At 35.3% G+C, this 17,281-nt stretch overlaps 5 protein-coding genes across 5 annotated transcripts; 3 read left to right on the plus strand and 2 right to left on the minus strand.

Moving 5' to 3' along the window:
* The first annotated feature begins 385 nt into the window (after positions 1–385).
* On the plus strand, positions 386–1,588 carry LOC110371888 (ras-related protein Rab-30). The gene is made up of 4 exons (XM_021328318.3): positions 386–525; positions 608–828; positions 927–1,171; positions 1,254–1,588. The coding sequence occupies exons 2-4, from the start codon at positions 649–651 to the stop codon at positions 1,450–1,452; spliced, it is 624 nt and encodes a 207-aa protein (XP_021183993.1). The 5' UTR covers positions 386–525; positions 608–648; the 3' UTR covers positions 1,453–1,588.
* Positions 1,589–2,645: 1,057 nt separating this feature from the next.
* Positions 2,646–5,520, minus strand: LOC110371886 (cysteine desulfurase, mitochondrial). The gene is made up of 8 exons (XM_064035061.1): positions 5,317–5,520; positions 4,917–4,996; positions 4,590–4,844; positions 4,332–4,497; positions 3,827–4,111; positions 3,412–3,585; positions 3,140–3,272; positions 2,646–3,025 (listed from the first exon to the last, which is right to left on the minus strand). The coding sequence occupies exons 1-8, from the start codon at positions 5,438–5,440 to the stop codon at positions 2,872–2,874; spliced, it is 1,371 nt and encodes a 456-aa protein (XP_063891131.1). The 5' UTR covers positions 5,441–5,520; the 3' UTR covers positions 2,646–2,871.
* Positions 5,521–6,548: 1,028 nt separating this feature from the next.
* On the plus strand, positions 6,549–8,075 carry LOC110371887 (negative elongation factor E). Its single transcript, XM_021328316.3, has 4 exons — positions 6,549–6,954; positions 7,084–7,237; positions 7,356–7,541; positions 7,860–8,075. The coding sequence occupies exons 1-4, from the start codon at positions 6,687–6,689 to the stop codon at positions 8,065–8,067; spliced, it is 816 nt and encodes a 271-aa protein (XP_021183991.3). The 5' UTR covers positions 6,549–6,686; the 3' UTR covers positions 8,068–8,075.
* A 1,827-nt stretch (positions 8,076–9,902) lies between these two features.
* Positions 9,903–10,907, plus strand: LOC110371904 (uncharacterized). The gene is made up of 2 exons (XM_021328345.3): positions 9,903–10,276; positions 10,689–10,907. Exons 1-2 carry the CDS (start codon positions 10,087–10,089, stop codon positions 10,817–10,819), a joined length of 321 nt encoding a protein of 106 aa, XP_021184020.1. The 5' UTR covers positions 9,903–10,086; the 3' UTR covers positions 10,820–10,907.
* On the minus strand, positions 10,895–16,888 carry LOC110371903 (3,4-dihydroxyphenylacetaldehyde synthase). Its single transcript, XM_021328344.3, has 5 exons — positions 16,632–16,888; positions 13,000–13,120; positions 12,781–12,894; positions 12,547–12,666; positions 10,895–12,394 (listed from the first exon to the last, which is right to left on the minus strand). The coding sequence occupies exons 1-5, from the start codon at positions 16,709–16,711 to the stop codon at positions 11,327–11,329; spliced, it is 1,503 nt and encodes a 500-aa protein (XP_021184019.2). The 5' UTR covers positions 16,712–16,888; the 3' UTR covers positions 10,895–11,326.
* Positions 16,889–17,281: the final 393 nt, after the last annotated feature.

A 17,281-nucleotide genomic window follows, 5' to 3' on the forward strand; every position in this document is an offset into this window, starting at 1 on the left:
ACATTTCTAAGGTTTCCCGGTGTTAATTGGAACTGGAACAGCCCTATGAATTTGATATGTTTAGAGATGAGCCAACACGAAAGCAAGAGAGGCAAACAACAACACAAACATATTTTCTATTAAAAGTATTCGGTCAAGGAATTTTAAGTTCACTAAATATTTCAGGTTCAAATAGAAACATATTTACAAAATATTTAGGTACATTAATTTAAAAAAGTTAAAATAAGGTTCAAAGGAATGAAAATTAAGATATTGATATCCTTGGTTTTATCTAATATACCCAAGTCAGTGCGATACAGTATCTCTCAATCTTAAAAATAATAATTAGATCTGATATATTTCTGCAAATACATAGATTAATCGTTTTGAGAAGACATCTTACACAATATCTTCAGAATTCAAATTCTTCAAATGGACTTACTTGTTCTACAGAGTTTGAGAAGTACAACAATGTCGATCTCGTTTATAGTGTGACTTTCTGTACAGCACATCACTAGTAATAATATGTCAACGAGACGAGAATGGGTGTGTGCAGTTGCGCGATAAAATTAATTATTTATCCAGTCTTGTTTGCTAAATCTAAATAAGATTTCTTATTTCATTACAGCTGAGATTGGAGCATTGTTATTATAGATAAGTTGCTCAAAGATGGCTGTTGTTAAAACCCCAGTGCTGAAAGTGATATTGTGTGGTGAATACGGAGTTGGGAAAAGTTCAATTTTCCGTCGATTTATCAACAATACATTTGTTCCTAATTCAGATAGAAGGTCAACTTTAGGACTGGATCACTTTGAAAAACCATATCAGCTTACAGACAAAACCGTCAAGGTAATTCTATCTTAATTTATACAGTGCTCAGGGACAATATGTTTGGACATCGCTCTGTTAATTTGAATACTCAATAAACAGGTTTTATTTCGTTTTAGTTGCAACTATGGGATACCGGAGGCATGGAAAGAATTGCTTCTGTTACCTCAAGCTACTACAAGTTTGCTGAGGCAGCAATACTGGTGTTCTCCCTTGACAATGCATCCTCATTTCATGTCCTAAGTCAACATTTGTTGGACATTGTAACATATGCAGAGAATGCTAAAATATTTCTATGTGGAAACAAATCTGATTTGGAAGGCTCATCTCCGCAAGTGACTGATGCTGACATTGAAACTTTTTGGTAAATATTACCTTTTCTTTTTCAAGTTTCCGATGTTCATAGTGTGTTTTGAATTTTTAATAATTCTGTTTATTTGTTACAGTGAACAGTGTCACAATCTTATCAGCACCACATATAAAACTTCATGTAAAACTGGACAAGGCATTGAGGAGATGTTTACTGATATTGCAATTCAGCTAGTGGAATCAAATAGATCAAGAATTGAACTGCAGACTTTAGATCACAATAGTTTCAAGATATCAAACCCTGAACCTGTGGAGGAGCCATCATGTAGTTGTTGATTTATGTATTTGTTGCTTTAATTAACATAATTTGTATATTTTTAAGCTATTATGTGCATAATAAAATGGCTTTGATGAATAGTATAACTGAAAGTGAAAAACAAGCATTAGTATAAGTTCATTGAGGATGCCTAATTCTGCTAAGTCACTTAGTTTATTTTCTATGGTTTTCTAAAAAGGACAACTCTAATATATAATAAGCTTAGGAAACCAACTTTTGTATTTACAATCTTTCTTCAGTACATAAAATATGTATAATTAATAGAAGATGCTGTGCAACTTCATTTGTTATGGTTGTTGATTTTATTTGTTGTGTTTATTTGTATCTCCAGTATTCAAATGTATGAAAGCTAAATGGCCTAACAGTATTATGTAGTTTAAGCCATTAGGTTGATTGATCATTCCGAGCCAAGAATCAAATTTTGAAATCTCAGATGTATTTTTTTAGACTACACTTCATCCAGTGTTTATTTTTGTGTAGCGGTGTTTATTACCTTTGTGATTTGTTGAACTGTTCAGTTTAATGTACTTTTTATGTGGCAGTGTAGACAGATAGAAAATTTTATTGATGTTTCTTGCCTAAAACATCCTACTTCAGTGTAACAATATAGAGATGTGAACCAGATACCTTTTTGCCATATTTCTCATTCCTTCTCTTTAAACTTTGATTAACTTACGAGAATGTCATTATTAATATTTATTATATAAGTACAGGAATTTTGGAATGTGATTAGCAAAACAGTTTGACACAGGAAATTGTACTTTATTAAACATTAACAAAAACTGTGCAGAAGTCTTGCTGCAGCTGCATTTTACTGTAAGTTGATATTAAACACTGATTTAACAATATAACTATCAATGTTGTTTTTCATTACATTCTATATTGAAGCTTACAATTCAATGATCTTGACACCCTTATATTGAGGGCAATTAAATAATTAGATATATATAAAATAACAGTGAATCTAATCCTAAATTAAACAAACAAGTAATCATACTAATGATCATTATGCGTTGCAGTGCATTGAGCAATATAGTATTATCAAGGTCTGAAGCTATGCAGTCCAAGCAACTAAATGAGGCAATTATTTCGATAAAATCATAATATTTAAAAATAAATGATAATACACTTATTTTTTTACCACTTAGGTTTATTGCTGTTAATTGAGGTCAAAGAACAAGCTAATTATTACGTTTCTGACATAACCATTCTCTTCTTGGTAAACAGGCATTGCACTGTGTACAATTTTCGCATATATAGTAGTCACATTTTTGACTCTAGTCCTTGTTAGTTACAAATATATAAATTAATAAACCAACATTTCATTATAATCACCAGATCTTTTCCTTACATCGCGTCATAACATCACCTACTACTATTAATTGGAATAACGTCACTATACAAAAATCAGGATTAAATTAATGTTGCGACCACTGAATGGTTTTGATGTCTACTCCTTCTTGGACCATTTCCCAAAGTGGGCTCATTTCTCTTAGACGCTCTACATGTTTGATTGTTTTTTCAGCTGTGTAATCTACTTCTTCAATTGTCGTGAATCTTCCCAATCCGAATCTGTGAAAACACAGTAAATTGATTCAGAAAAAAATACAACGTACATATATGTGGAGGGAATATGCTTTTGTTATTATGAAAATATCTCCTGAAAAAAAAACTTGATGTGATTACCTGATAGAACTATGTGCCAAATCTTCATCTGTTCCAATGGCTCTCAATACATATGATGGTTCTAACGACGCCGACGTACACGCTGAGCCACTTGATAACGCAATATCTTTGAGAGCCATCAATAAAGATTCGCCTGAAAATTGTAAGAAATGTAGATAACTTTATTTTTATGACCCCCTAACAACAAAGTGTTTGTATAAACAGAGTCGATAACAGATAATATTAATTGCTTTTTAATTGTCATAACAACATAAATATCTTATCTATAATACCTTCAACATATGCAAAAGACAAATTTATACAGCCAGGGTATGTTTGAGTTGCGTCGCCATTTCTTATAACATGAGTTAATTTCGAGTATATTTTGTCTAAGAATCTTTGTGACAGTTTTTCCATCCATGCTTGATCATATGCCATCTCACGTTTGGCTATTTCGCATGCGGCACCTGTGACAAACAAAACGTTAATTAGACACTAAACAAATTCATGGTCAAATCAATAAGATACTAAAGTCATTTCCATAGAACTTTGCCCTTTACTCTCATGATATGAGATCAATTTGCTCAATGCATAAAACAGTTTTAGCTAGTCTTTAAGACTGTTTTTGGAGATTGTGGTGTGATTCATGCCAGTAAAGTTGACTGGACCAGATGTTTCAACTTTTGAATAGTAAGTAAAAAGTATTACCTAGTCCTACAACTAGAGGTGTAGGCACTGTCCCACTGCGCATTCCTCTCTCCTGTCCACCGCCACTTTGAATAGGCTCAACTCTCACTCTAGGCCTGCGTCTGATGTATAATGCACCAACACCTTTTGGCCCATATATCTTGTGCCCAGATATTGACATCAAGTCAATATTCATTTGATTAACATCTATTGGGACCTTGCCCAATGCTTGGGCTGCATCAGTGTGAAAGTATACCTTTTTGCTCTTGCACAGTGCACCAATTTCAGCAACAGGTTGCATAACACCTTAAAAAAATTTAATCAACTTTAATGTAATAACTGAATTTTTATGTGAAGCATGCAGTGAACTGTGCAGCTGCAACCGTTCAGTAGCAAATTCTTATTTATTTTCATTTTTTTTTTAAATATAGCTTTGAGCTCATGCCAAAAGGAATTCTATTTACAGACAAAAACATGATCTTATCCTAAGTAAATAACTATTATAACAAAATGCTGAAATAATTACCTATTTCATTGTTAACAGTCATGATAGATACCAGGCTAGTTTCTGGTGTAAGTGCTTTCTCAAGTTCCTTCATATCTATAATACCATTTTCTTTTACAGGTAAATATGTTATCTTGAATCCTTCTCCTTCTAATGCCCTGCATGAGTCCAACACACATTTGTGTTCCTAGCAAAAAAAAACAAGTAATGTTTACATAATTGTTAAATATTTATAGTATGTTGATTAAATTGTTGATAATTAAAATTTGAACTCCTTACAATTTGAGTGGTAACAACATGTTTCTTCCTTGGTGCATAGAATCGTGCCACTCCCTTCACAGATATGTTATTGGACTCTGTTGCTCCGGATGTGAATATAATTTCTTTTGGATCAGCTCCAATCAAGTCTGCCACTTGTTCTCTGGCCTTTTCAACTGCTGCCTCACTCTCCCATCCATATGCATGAGTGCGTGAGTGTGGGTTGCCATGGTAACTTACAAGATACGGTAACATAGCATCAAGAACTCTTGGATCCTGAAAAGATACAAGGATAGTTAGTAACAGGTTAAATAACATGATTTATCAATTTAAATGCCATTGACTCACAATAGGTGTTGTGGCTTGAGCATCGAAGTATAATGGTCGCCCAAGGTCTTCATGTTTTACTGCGAATTTTCCAGAACCAGCTGAAATAACAATATTGTAATTTGAGGTTACAGTTATTAACACCAATAAATTTTAGTAACGAAAGATGTTAAATGTTCTGGAATTATTCAATTTTGTTACATGAACAAAATATATTATGCAAGGTGTGGAATATACTTCGTCGGCATGGTTATACGATGGAAAAATCAACATAAATATTGTCAAATGCTGTTGTATACATTAGAGCAAAAATGCGCGTAATTCTAAACTGTAATGATCGATTAGAGATCAAAGATCTACTTCAGTTACTTACTGCAAAAAGTGCAATAATACGTATTTTTTTGTTGTTTTGTTTACTCACCATTATCGGATAATAGCCTTGGTCCATGTAAGAATATCAATATACTCGGGCTTTGGCTTTGATTTGTGCTTTTCAACAAAGTTTTCGTAAGCGCAGGTATAATATTCTTAGATATACGGAACATTTTGAAAATATTTTGATCGATTTTTCAATATATTTCTGTTGCACCACTCAGAGTCAGAATCATATGACAGTTCCGTTTTTTTTTTTATGGCAATCTGCCGTATTTGACGGCAATTTCTGCCAGACTCGCGTAGCTAGTGACGACACATGGGAAAATATGAAACAGAAAATGAAAAATATATAGAAATTAATGTAAGAAAATAATTCCAACTTTTCTGGTGGAGGATATCGAGCCTGCAACAAAATACATACACTATAATTAATGAATTTGCTAAAATTAACTTAGTACACAAGTAATTATATACACATTACATATTACCATTATGAAAGATATAAACACTGTTACAATTTAACATTATTAGAAGAAATAAATCTAACAAAAGCATTTACCATTAGAGGGTTAGGAAAGAATGAAAGAAGATGACGAACATTTACCGGGTATTGAATTTTTAGTTTAGCAATGACACGATCAAAAGAGAAAGCATCATTCAGGGGGCAATTAAGAAAGATATGGTCTAGCGTGCCTTCATCTAGACCACATTCACAGAGTGAGGAGTCCCGAACTCTTATTTTGTTTAAGAAAACTGGGGAGCAACAGTGACCAATACGTATTCTGCAGATAACGGAAATAACGGTCTTGGATACTTTTTTATGTTTATAAAACCAAGGCTTCGCAGGAATGGATGGTTGAATAGAGGCAAACAGACCACCTTTCATCTTACTGGACTCGGACCAGTCAGTTTGCCAGGACTGGAATAGGTCTGATTTAGCTTTATGAGCCAGGTCATAGATCTGCACCGAGTAGTGTTTTTTATCAGCCATGCTGCTACTAATCGCACCTTTGGCTGATACATCCGCAAATTGTGGGATGTCAAATGATTGTCAAGATTTTTTTTTACGTATATACCATTCTCTATGCGTGTCTCTCTTTCTCAGAGGTAGGCTCGACAATTATTCTTTTTCAGTTGCTATTTTGGGATTCTTGTACATTTCTATGTGGATATAGATGGTAGATAAGATGGGCCATTGTTCATTAATAAATTAATTATTATTCACCATCACAACCGCAACCTTGTAGCAGAGACATCAACATTTTTTTTTGCCTTCTATCATCAACGTCATAAACGTCAATGTCAACAAATATTTGACCGACTTCATTTTGTAAAATTGTATTTTCACAAAACATTGATTTTAAAACAACAAAAGAAAGTCTTTACAGCAAAGTGCATTCAAATAAAAGTAGTAACATGGTTTTCTTACACTTTCCTTCCAATCTGACAGAGGAAGAGTTAATGTTACAAGCTAAATATCAGAAGTTGAAAAAGAAAAAGAAAGCTTTACAAGCGTTGAAGGCACCTAAACAAGAACCTGAGAAGCCGATATTGCCCAAAAGACCAACTGAAGCTCGTGATGCTCGAGAAATTGCTCGGAAATTGATAAAGAGTGGAGCTATTCAAGCAATAAAGAGTCCTCCACCACAGCCACAAAACGCTACATTTAAACGACCCAGAGCAGGTAAAGTAAACAACAGTTGTTGTTCGTAGGTACTTTTATTACCTACTCACTCTCTCAATAATGTGAATACTATGTTAATAATTCTATATGAAACCAAAGTCTGAAACATCACATTCAAAAACATTTCAGGCAGGGAAAGAAAACTCAGTGGATCTGCAAGTGCTGCAGGTGGGGTGGCCTCTTACCAACCATTCAGTGCTTCTCAAGAGCCACCACCTCCTGAAGAAAAGCAGGCTCCACGTGTCAAGTATCTATATGACTCATTTGTCACAGCCAGGGAGAAGTAAGTAGAACCTTTTTGGCACAAATTATATTTTTTTAGACTTTTGTGAATTACCAGTACCCTATCCAACTTTGAAGACACATGATAGCAATAGCTAGATTTTTATTCTTTCTTTCAGTCCCAGAGATGAGAAGTCCCCTCGCACCCCTCTGCCGGTTGGAGCTGAAAGCCCAGCTCCGGCGGCCGGGGTAGGCAGAAGTTCAGTACTGCTTGTAGCTGGTGCCCGCATCTCGGAGGAAACTATAAGAAGGCGTCTGGCTACATATGAGCCTTTTTCATTTACACAAGAGCCTGATGATGAGAAGTGAGTATTATTTTTATTGAAAATGTTGAGCTAAAGCCTGAAGTAGGCCACACCTTGGTTTAACAGGTTACACCTAACTGTAACCGGTATGTGCTGTAAACTTGTTGTATGTTCCTATCTTCATTTAGAACCAGGTTACCAACCAGCTGCTATGTTAAAGGCTACCTTTAACATAGAGGTTGCACCTAGGTGTGGCTTTAGTTACCTAGCTATCTAAGTGTAGTCACACTTTGGACTGTAGCCATAACATATGCATAATGGTAATGAGAGCTACTTACTTTTATTGCAATTATTTTTACAATTATATATTTTTTCCAGAGCTTTCTTGTCATTTGAGACACCAGAGATAGCAGCTCAAGCCCTCACATCATTGGATGGGTTGGAAGATGGCTGGCGCATATCGGTCGCGCGAGGCAGACCGCCGACACAGGCGCCTGGTTGGACCCCTTCGCCCTCGCCTCGCAACCCGCCGCCGCCTAAGGACGCTAAGAGGACGCTCTTGACCTATGATGATATATTCGATTAAATGCAGTAGTATAATGAGTAAACTACTTACGTATTTTTTATTTCCCGCCTCCCTTCCTAACAGATCAAGTTTGGCTTTAAATGAGTGAATTTAAACGTACAGTATGTAGCAAGTGCCTGACTATGCTTTTCTGAGAGTAGGTATTTGATTCCTTGCGCATTTGTGCATGCAGATCTTTTTGAAAATCTTTAGGTAGTTGTCCGAAGTTGGCGACGACAGGCGTTAAATAGCCAACTTCATAAATGTAACTTTATTTGTTTCTTGATTCTTTATTTCTATCTACTGTAAGTTCAAATGGAACAATGTTATACCTACATACAAATGCCCACGCAATTATTTTGTTATCAGTGCAAAATAGGGACGCGACACCTTCCCGCTTCCGCACTAGAGGTCAAGGTAGGGTATATACTTAAGGAATCTGGGCTAGTAGCAGGTATTCCCAGCCATAATGACCAAATTAAATTAGAGATTCACCGAATAGGTACCTACATACACACGTGACATAGGTACCTACTTTTTTTAGGACACTAGGGGCTACGTCGTTTTCCAAGACAAACCTGAATGCCAAATTCATTCAAAATCGGTTTAGTAGTTCATATGCTGATTTCTTAATATACCTACCTATTAGGTATGGCAGACCAACTTAGGTATTTTATTTATAAAATTAGTTATAATACAAACAGGAATGGATTGAAATAACTAATTTAATAGGTAGGTAGGTAAACGTAAAATGTTTATTGCGGTTAATTATGGAGTTAATAAATGTACTGCAGTAGGTACCTAAAGATCTACTTGAGACCTTAACCTTCCAAAATATCAAATCTCAAATAATTCCAACACGTTGTTATGTAGGTAAATCCCATTAAATGATTTAAAAAATCGAATCTTTAAATCGGAAGAGGTTTGTGTTAAAAATATCGATTAGGGACCTGACCAATTCATAAACCTTTCTCTGGGTCTAATTTCATTTCAATCGGTTCATTTGTTTATAAATGGGGGATTAGATAATAAATACCTACCTACGCAAACCTAATATAGGTATAATAGGTAGGTACCTACGTAAACCTAACACTAATGCATGCCTGGATACATAACAAAGGTAAGGTTGCAAAGTCCCTTGTGTAAACCGCCAGAACAAAGGGGTATCTAGCTAGACTACCTACCTACTTACACTGCAGCTAACATGAACTTGGTTAATTATTAATACATACGATACTACAAATTGATTAACCTTTAGGTAACAAGGTATACCTACCTACTTTTGCCTTAGGTAAGTACTTGGTACTTGTTGTAGTTGTACCTACTTGGGAAATAACTAGCTACGTGGAGAACCCTAAGTAGGTACCTAGGTGCCTAGTTAATACTACTTTACCTTTTTCCGTAATACGAATATTTAATTTCTATAGGTCGACAAAATCGTTTGACAACTTCTTACAAATAACTTTCTACAAGGCTGATGTTATTGATTCCCTGAAGAATTAGACTAATAGATACTACGTCATCTGTGCTAATACTTACCAATATCTACTAAATAACTATTGTTTGTAGTAGATAGGTTCTAGCTCTAGAAAGCATTCCGGAAAAAATGCAGTCGTTTGTTTATGTAATTTTTTTCCGTTACTTTTCTTTTAAATATCATATTTTCTTATCAGAAAAAATTGGTTGCAGACCAAGTGGGTAAGGCTAATCCATGTCACACTTGCATTTGCAACGGATTTATAATTGTTTCATAAATACACAATAACCTAATGATTCATTTCCACGAATCAGTGTTACCACAGAAGTAATCTAAACATTAGTCATTGCGGCGTGTGTAGGCCGCTTGAGTGAATAGTGAGAACGCACATTTTGTCTCATCCAGTGACAACTTACATGCACAATATATAAGGCAGCTACCGTTGACCTTTCACATTGTGTTCGTCTATTTGGGTGCCGTAATACGTCGCTTATTTGTTAATTAGCTGCAAAGCAATAACGACGTTTATTTCCTTATAGCAATAATTAACGAACAAAGAAATAATGGCTTTAAAGGCAGTAAATGTGTTTCTGGTTATTGCGTTATCGGCTTGTTTGATTCAAACTGCAATTTGCAAGCCGAAGCCGAGAGACTCCTCCGTGGTGCCTGACCAGAGTGTCAAGCCCTTGAGCAATGAGGATTTGAAACCAAAGGAAGAAATCATACCTCGAAGTGAGACAGCTGATTTAGCAGGTACCTAACTAATAATTGATTATTTTGTTATTCAGTGTTTGTGTTAACTTAACTGAGTGTTGTTCAAATGTACGGTTATTTATTATTGAGTGTTCTAGATCTGTGCGGTCAAATATAGCTACTTAGATAAAACTGCTATGTTAATACCAACTCTTTGTTCCCACCTATGCACCTATTGCAATAACATCGTGACCTAGAAACACTAAAATTACGGTCCCCACTTTCAATACTTATTACCTCGAAGTAATCAAATTACTAATATATTTATTCTTGTAGGTACCTTGTTACTTACAAATATTTATGATGTGTTAAATTATGTATTGTTTTACTTGCATAATCAGGCGTATTCATATAAAATTCTAGGTAGGTACAGTATGTGCTTTATTAACGTTTTGTGTATTAAACATTTCAGCAGTCAAGATCCCTGGACGAATTTCGTGCGATTCCGAAGAAACGACGGAGGACCCGGTTTGTCTAGAACATTGTCTGCCGAAAGGCTACACTTACGGTTTATGCGTTAGTCATACTTGTAGCTGTATATAAATGGAAGTAGTTAGCAACGCAATGTTAAAAGTGTGACTAATAGTATTTTAAGTTCAAAATTAATAATAAAACATGTTTTTATCTTAAAGTTTGTTTATTTACCTTAACAAAACCCGGATGTCAGATCGCAAAGGTTTGTTTAACGTTAATAATAACACTGTTACATTTAACTTAAAGTTACGACTTCATATTTTGAGAACCCTTAAAAATTTGCCTCTATAACAAGTAAGTAAGAAGAGAACCTAGGTTCCTATTCGTATACACGCATCACCCATAGGTCATACACAATTTGAAGAATGAAAGTCCAAGGTAACTAGCCCAGTGGTAGGACGGTCTTATTACTTTCTGCAATTTTTATACCTGTGATATTTACACATTTGATCTATTTACATACAATTGTTGCCGAAGAGGAAGGTACAGTACTAAGTTTAATTCAAGAGTAAAAATGGGACACCATCTTGTTTGTGTTTGTTTACGTCAGGATATGAGCGAAAGCGTTGGTACTTATTATTTGGATTTCTCGCAAATCTCTCTCGCTACTATTTGATCTATGGCAGGTATTTGCGCTTTAGTGTGTATTTTGTCTGGACATAGTAAATCAATCTCGGTTTTAATTTGTTGCCAGCTAAAGTCTACATCCTCTTTCTGTGTAAGACGCGAGCATATAACAAATCTAATAACGTATCTCTCCCGATATGTACCAGCTACCATGAACACCGTTTTCTTTTCAGTTAATTGTTCTAATAATTTTCTTGTAATAATATCTCCTCCCTTTAGTCTAAAGCACACTAATCCCATAGAGGGTTCTGGCTCCACAATTAATCTATCATCAGCACGTGCTAGTTTGGCAAAATACTGAGCCAAAGATATCTGATCCCTAATGTGCTTCCGTAGACGTTCAGCGCCATAAATTCTGAGAACAGTCCATAATTTTAGAGCTCTAAACCTGCGACCAAGAGGTATTTGCCAATGGCGGTAATCAGGAATCTTGTTATCAGTTTTGACGTCATCCAAGTAAATACGTTGAACATCGAATGCTCTGACGAGGTCATATCCATCTTTGACCCACATAGCAGAACAATCAAAACTAACGGGCATCCACTTGTGTGCATTGACGTCGATGGAGTCGACTAAGTCGATGCCCCTCATTAAGTGCCTGTACTCGGGACACATAAATGCCGCACCGGCGTAAGCGGCGTCAACATGCAGCCACACATCGGCCTCATTACATACTGGTCCAAGTTCATACAACGGGTCAAAGGCGCAGGTTCCAGTAGTACCCAGATTCGCGATGACGTAGCATGGTATTAAACCTTGAGCTCTGTCTTCTTCGAAAGCTTGTTTAAGTGTTTCCCCACGAAGCCTTCCCTCACCATCCGCTTTAAGTAATCGCATTTTCATAGAGCCTAGCAAGCCAGCTTTTTCTACTGAAGAGTTGCATTGATCCGATGTATAGGCGACTAGTTTTGGTTTAATTTCGTCTTCATCTAGGCTTGGATTGTTTTTAATAAGCTTGCGAACGGTTTTGTCTTTAGCTGCCAAAAGTCCTACCAGCGTTGCTTCGCTTGCCGAGCCCTGAAAAATTAAGCATTCGGTTAAATTATCACATGTGTTTTTCAGTCTCTTGCACTTTCTTATTCGAACTATATGCTAAAGGGGTTTACGCAGAAGGCCCTATCGAGACTGAGAAAAACAAAAAACATATTTTGACTTGTTATCATATTTACCTGAATAATACCACCTCCGGGTCCGCTAGAGCAGTGTAGAAATTCTTCTGGTATGCCAAGCAGTTTGCCCAACCAGTTCATAGTCACAACTTCCAGCTCCGTGCATGCGGGACTCGACAACTGTGACAGAGACAACTTTTGTTTACTTTCAAACTTTTGTGAAGAACGCACTGAGTACCCTTACGATGAACTATTTATTATAAGTATATGTAAGCAGTAGTTGACTTTACTCACCCAGCTAAATCCAATGACCGATAATCCGTCGCACAGCAAACCTCCTACCATGCTTGCATAAGATGCGCCGGTCGGATAAAAAGCGTGGAAACGTGGAGATTGCCAGTGCGTAATCTAGAACATTATTACGTAATATCAGTCAAAGAACTTACAACATTAATATAAAGAGGAAATTGCTGATATGAGTTGTAACGTCATTTGTTTAGAAGAAGTACTTACCCCTGGCATAATAGCTTGGTTGAAGTCTTTCAGGACATCTTGCCATTGTTCTGGTTGCTCGGGAGCATCCTCAGGGAGTGTATTCAGTAAGAAACCAGGTTCTACAGAAGGCAGGACATCCCTGAAACGAAATAAGATTATAATTTTGTTGAAAATTTCATTTTGCAGTCGGCTATACGGCTGTATTTAGTTATTTATTTAGGAAATGTGTAGAGTTAATTTTGAATCGAATATTCGCTTTAAAGCAGTTGGCATGACCAATTGGTTCGTTTTGAATGCATTTGATACCAAATAAGTACTCCTTACATGTATTCATTAAAATTACGGAATAGGCTGAAAATTCACAAATGTCAGTCTACGAACAAACAATAAACTAATACTTTTAAGTGTATTGTATATTTTTCTTTCGAGCATTTATTAAAAATATTTAATGAACTAATGATTAATGAACAATGGAAGGAAAATTCCGTCTGTGTTCGTACTCTCATTGGTTTGTTTTTATGCCATTACCTGTGTAGGTATAATTAGTGGAATGTTTCGTGTCTGTAGTATTTTTTCATGCGATTATCTTGCAGCATCATCGATGAGGCACTGCGGCAATGCGCATTGTATTCATAAAGCAAATTAATTGCTATTACTAAATACACAATGAAAGGAAAATTATGAAATAATAGGCATGGCGTCCATCCGTCTTTTAGATAACCCTAATATAATGGACACGGATTTTCTTTTGGCTTATGTTTAACTGATCACCAGATATAGTAACAAACAGCAGACAAAAATAGTAAATGATCACCAAAATGAAACTCACATTTTAATGTAAAACTATCACCAAAGTTTTAACACTTTGCTATCCTATTTAAGTGAAATTACTCCAAAATAAATCATGCGTAAGCCAAAAATAGTAAATGATCACCAAAATTAAACCACCATTTTAAAGTAAGATTATAACCAAAGTTTTTAAATTCTGCTATCCTATTTAAGCAAAATGAGTCCAAATAAATCATTGTTATCCCAAAAGTAGTAAATGATCACCAAAAGTAGTAAATGATCATCAAAAAAGTTTTTACATCTTGCTATCCTGTTTAAGTAAACTGACTCCAAAAAAATAAGTTCGGCGTGATAAAATAAATGTAATAACATTATGGGGACCCTTTTCCTGCACTAGCGTGGAAAATTGTCTATTGCATGCCTCTAAACAGTGCGATAAGAGTGTGTTTTCGAGGGAGTGTATTGAGAAACACATTCTTCTTCTTTTTTCTCCTGCCCTGTTCCCAATTTTACTTGGCGTCGGCGCAATATGTCATTTTCTTCCATTTTCCCCTGTCACTCGCCATACTGACACTCACGCATGCATTGCAAGCCGGACACATAACTTAATATGGCATCATAATACTTTATTTGGTAATAAGCCTACATTTTATGGCAATCACAGTGACTTATTTAGGCAAAAATAATACATTAATTTGGTCGTCAAGAGTTGGTGATCATTTACTAAATTTGGTGGTCGAATACAATTTAAAGTGAAGTCGTGACTAAAATAGCAGGTACTATTACATTTTTAGACTTTATTTTTCTGGTGTTCAGTAGATATTTCTGGTTGCAAAACTTAGGGTATCAAAGCATTTTATGGTGGTCATTATATTTGTTCCCTTTTCTTTTGGTCAAACAAATAACAACGAATATACAACACGACTAAATTTTGTGTGACGTCACTTCTAAGTACAAATTTTACATAGACTTGTCATCACTAGCCCCCTCTGTCAATCTTTGTTGCATTGTAAGTATAATAATATGTTAGTAAATATGTTTTGAAAAAATAAAAATAGAGACGCGCCCAATATTCTTTGCCAATCTAAAATGCTTATTAATTAGAATCAGTAGGTACCTATAATTTAGGCCGTTTGTCACGCCTATTCGCATATTTTGTTTTGCAATACTAGAATAAAATTTTAAATCAAACAATACGTAAAACTTACTTGTACTTTTGAATATTACTTTGTGTGATAGCATGCCCCACTAACGTTAACTTTTATCATAGCAATATCACACAAAAATAAAAATTGACGAAAGGTATGTCTTTGACTGTTTTTACAGTGGACAATAATGAGTCAGGAATATCATTATGGTAGGTATTTAAATACTTGAGATGGGATTACTTACAGATTTTTAAACCTTACCTAGGTTTACCTTACCGCGATAAAAGAGTTTAATGATTTTAAATTAATTTGTTTGTAAATATTTTATTTCTATAATTTTTTCCTTCCTCATGGATCATTTATATATAAGCGAAAGTCCCATTCAGTAGTTTCAGAGTCAGACTTAATGACAGACAAGCTGAAAGGTTTATACAATTTATACTCAATAGTGCAGGATTCGGAAGATAGACTAGTATTGACAAAACGATTAAACCGGCTGAGCAATTGTTTGCACTGTTGTGTTTCGGCGGTTTGATTCTTACAAGGGGCAGTTAAAATAGTTTAGAGTCTAACAAACTTCCAGTCTAGGAATCAAATGGCTATAGGAATTTAAAAACAAGGGCGGGATACATCCCTTTGCCAGGGAAAAAAAACCATCATGCTTAGTATCTGAATTTCGCACTCAGGCTTGTGCCTATTGTGATTGGGACTTGACAGATCACCTGGTGGAAAGCTATTTGTGATCAAACCTGTAGCCCACAGAACATAATATAACATCCAGAAAGCCATAAAGAATAATAAAATTGATGTTCTGAGAATCTAGTCTTACGTAACAAGACGTTGATTATTTTATAATTGTAAACAAAGATGTTGATGATAAACTAAGCCATTAATCATACAAATCAAATTAGTATTAGGTAATAATCTAAGCATAGTACAGCTTATAACTTATTGGTTGTTTCCCGCGGTTTTACTTGTACAAAATCTGCCCTATTGGCCTACCTATGTGCATTTAGTACAATAGCTTTTCATGTATCTCTTTGTATAAAAAACTAGATGTAATCGATTTTTGTCTTTACATGCCAAACATCGTATAGACACATCATAATCTTTAGTAAAGTCAATATAAATACATTGACCATTATATTGTATTGTATAAAAATACCTTTGTTATTATTAGAGTGCAATTATACTCGTACTTAGCAAGCAAAAAGTTATTTCAGATTTTTTTATAGAAGTTAAACTTAAGTTTAATCAATCCTTGTACGTTTAGTCGACCCTAATGATATCTACATTATGAGTACTTACTACTTATAGTTATTACAACTTATCATTTACCTATCATGCAATATCTAAGCTGCGCAATGCTTGCAAAAGTAAATGTTGTTGTCTATCTATACTAATATTATAAAGAGGAAAACTTTGTTTGTGTGTTAGGTTGTAATGGATAAACTCAAAAACTACTGGACCGATTTTAAATATTCTTTCACCATGAGAAAGCTATATTATCTGTGAGTAACATAGGCTATATTTTATCCCGGTGCGGGCAGTAGCTCCCACGGGACGCGGGTGAAACCGCGGGCAAACGGCTAGTTAATTATATTCAGGTCCCCTGTTCCTGTTACTTTACATAAGAGAGTAATAAAAATTGAATACAATACGCCGTATTAATGTCGGATAATCTTAATTGCTAATAAAGAAAACAGTACTTACTTGTCTCTAATGTTTTCAACATAATCGGCCAGCAGATCGACAGCTGCTTTGCCGAATTCCCGAAACTGTTGCGCGTCCATGATACACCACAAACACTGTTAAAAGTTCACAAAATAACAACTGAAGTCTCGAAAACGACTTTATACGATAGCGTACGTGAACTTTATTCTAAAATGAAAAATTGTTGTTCAAATTGATAAGATATGACACTTGAAGTTAAGAGGACGATCAGCGACACAATGGTGGTAGCGGCAGCCGTCAGGTGGATTTATAGGCGCAGATCAGCTTTCTACAGGCACCGAGGCGCTCGCTGTCTCACTAACATAATAGTGGAAATCGTAAGACGTCGTGAAGCTCTCAGATCGAGATGAACGAATTTTTTTTCAGTAACCTGTTCGCTCTTCATGAATATGTCAATATTTATGTTACTGCCGCTTCGTTTATCTTTTAACCCATGGAAATCGTGGTGTTTAATTGATTTTTCCCAATATCCTTTCCCTTATTAAGAATAGGTAGGTAGGTATATAATACGTATATATATGTATATGTAGGTATAGAATAGGTAGGTAGGTCACATAGGTACTTAACCGGATTCTTGAAATCTAAGTTATTTTCTTATAGCTATTTCTTTTTATTATTACTCTTCTTTA

This window comes from Helicoverpa armigera, chromosome 6 (assembly GCF_030705265.1).
Source record: "Helicoverpa armigera isolate CAAS_96S chromosome 6, ASM3070526v1, whole genome shotgun sequence".
Taxonomy (NCBI): Eukaryota; Metazoa; Arthropoda; class Insecta; order Lepidoptera; family Noctuidae; genus Helicoverpa; species Helicoverpa armigera.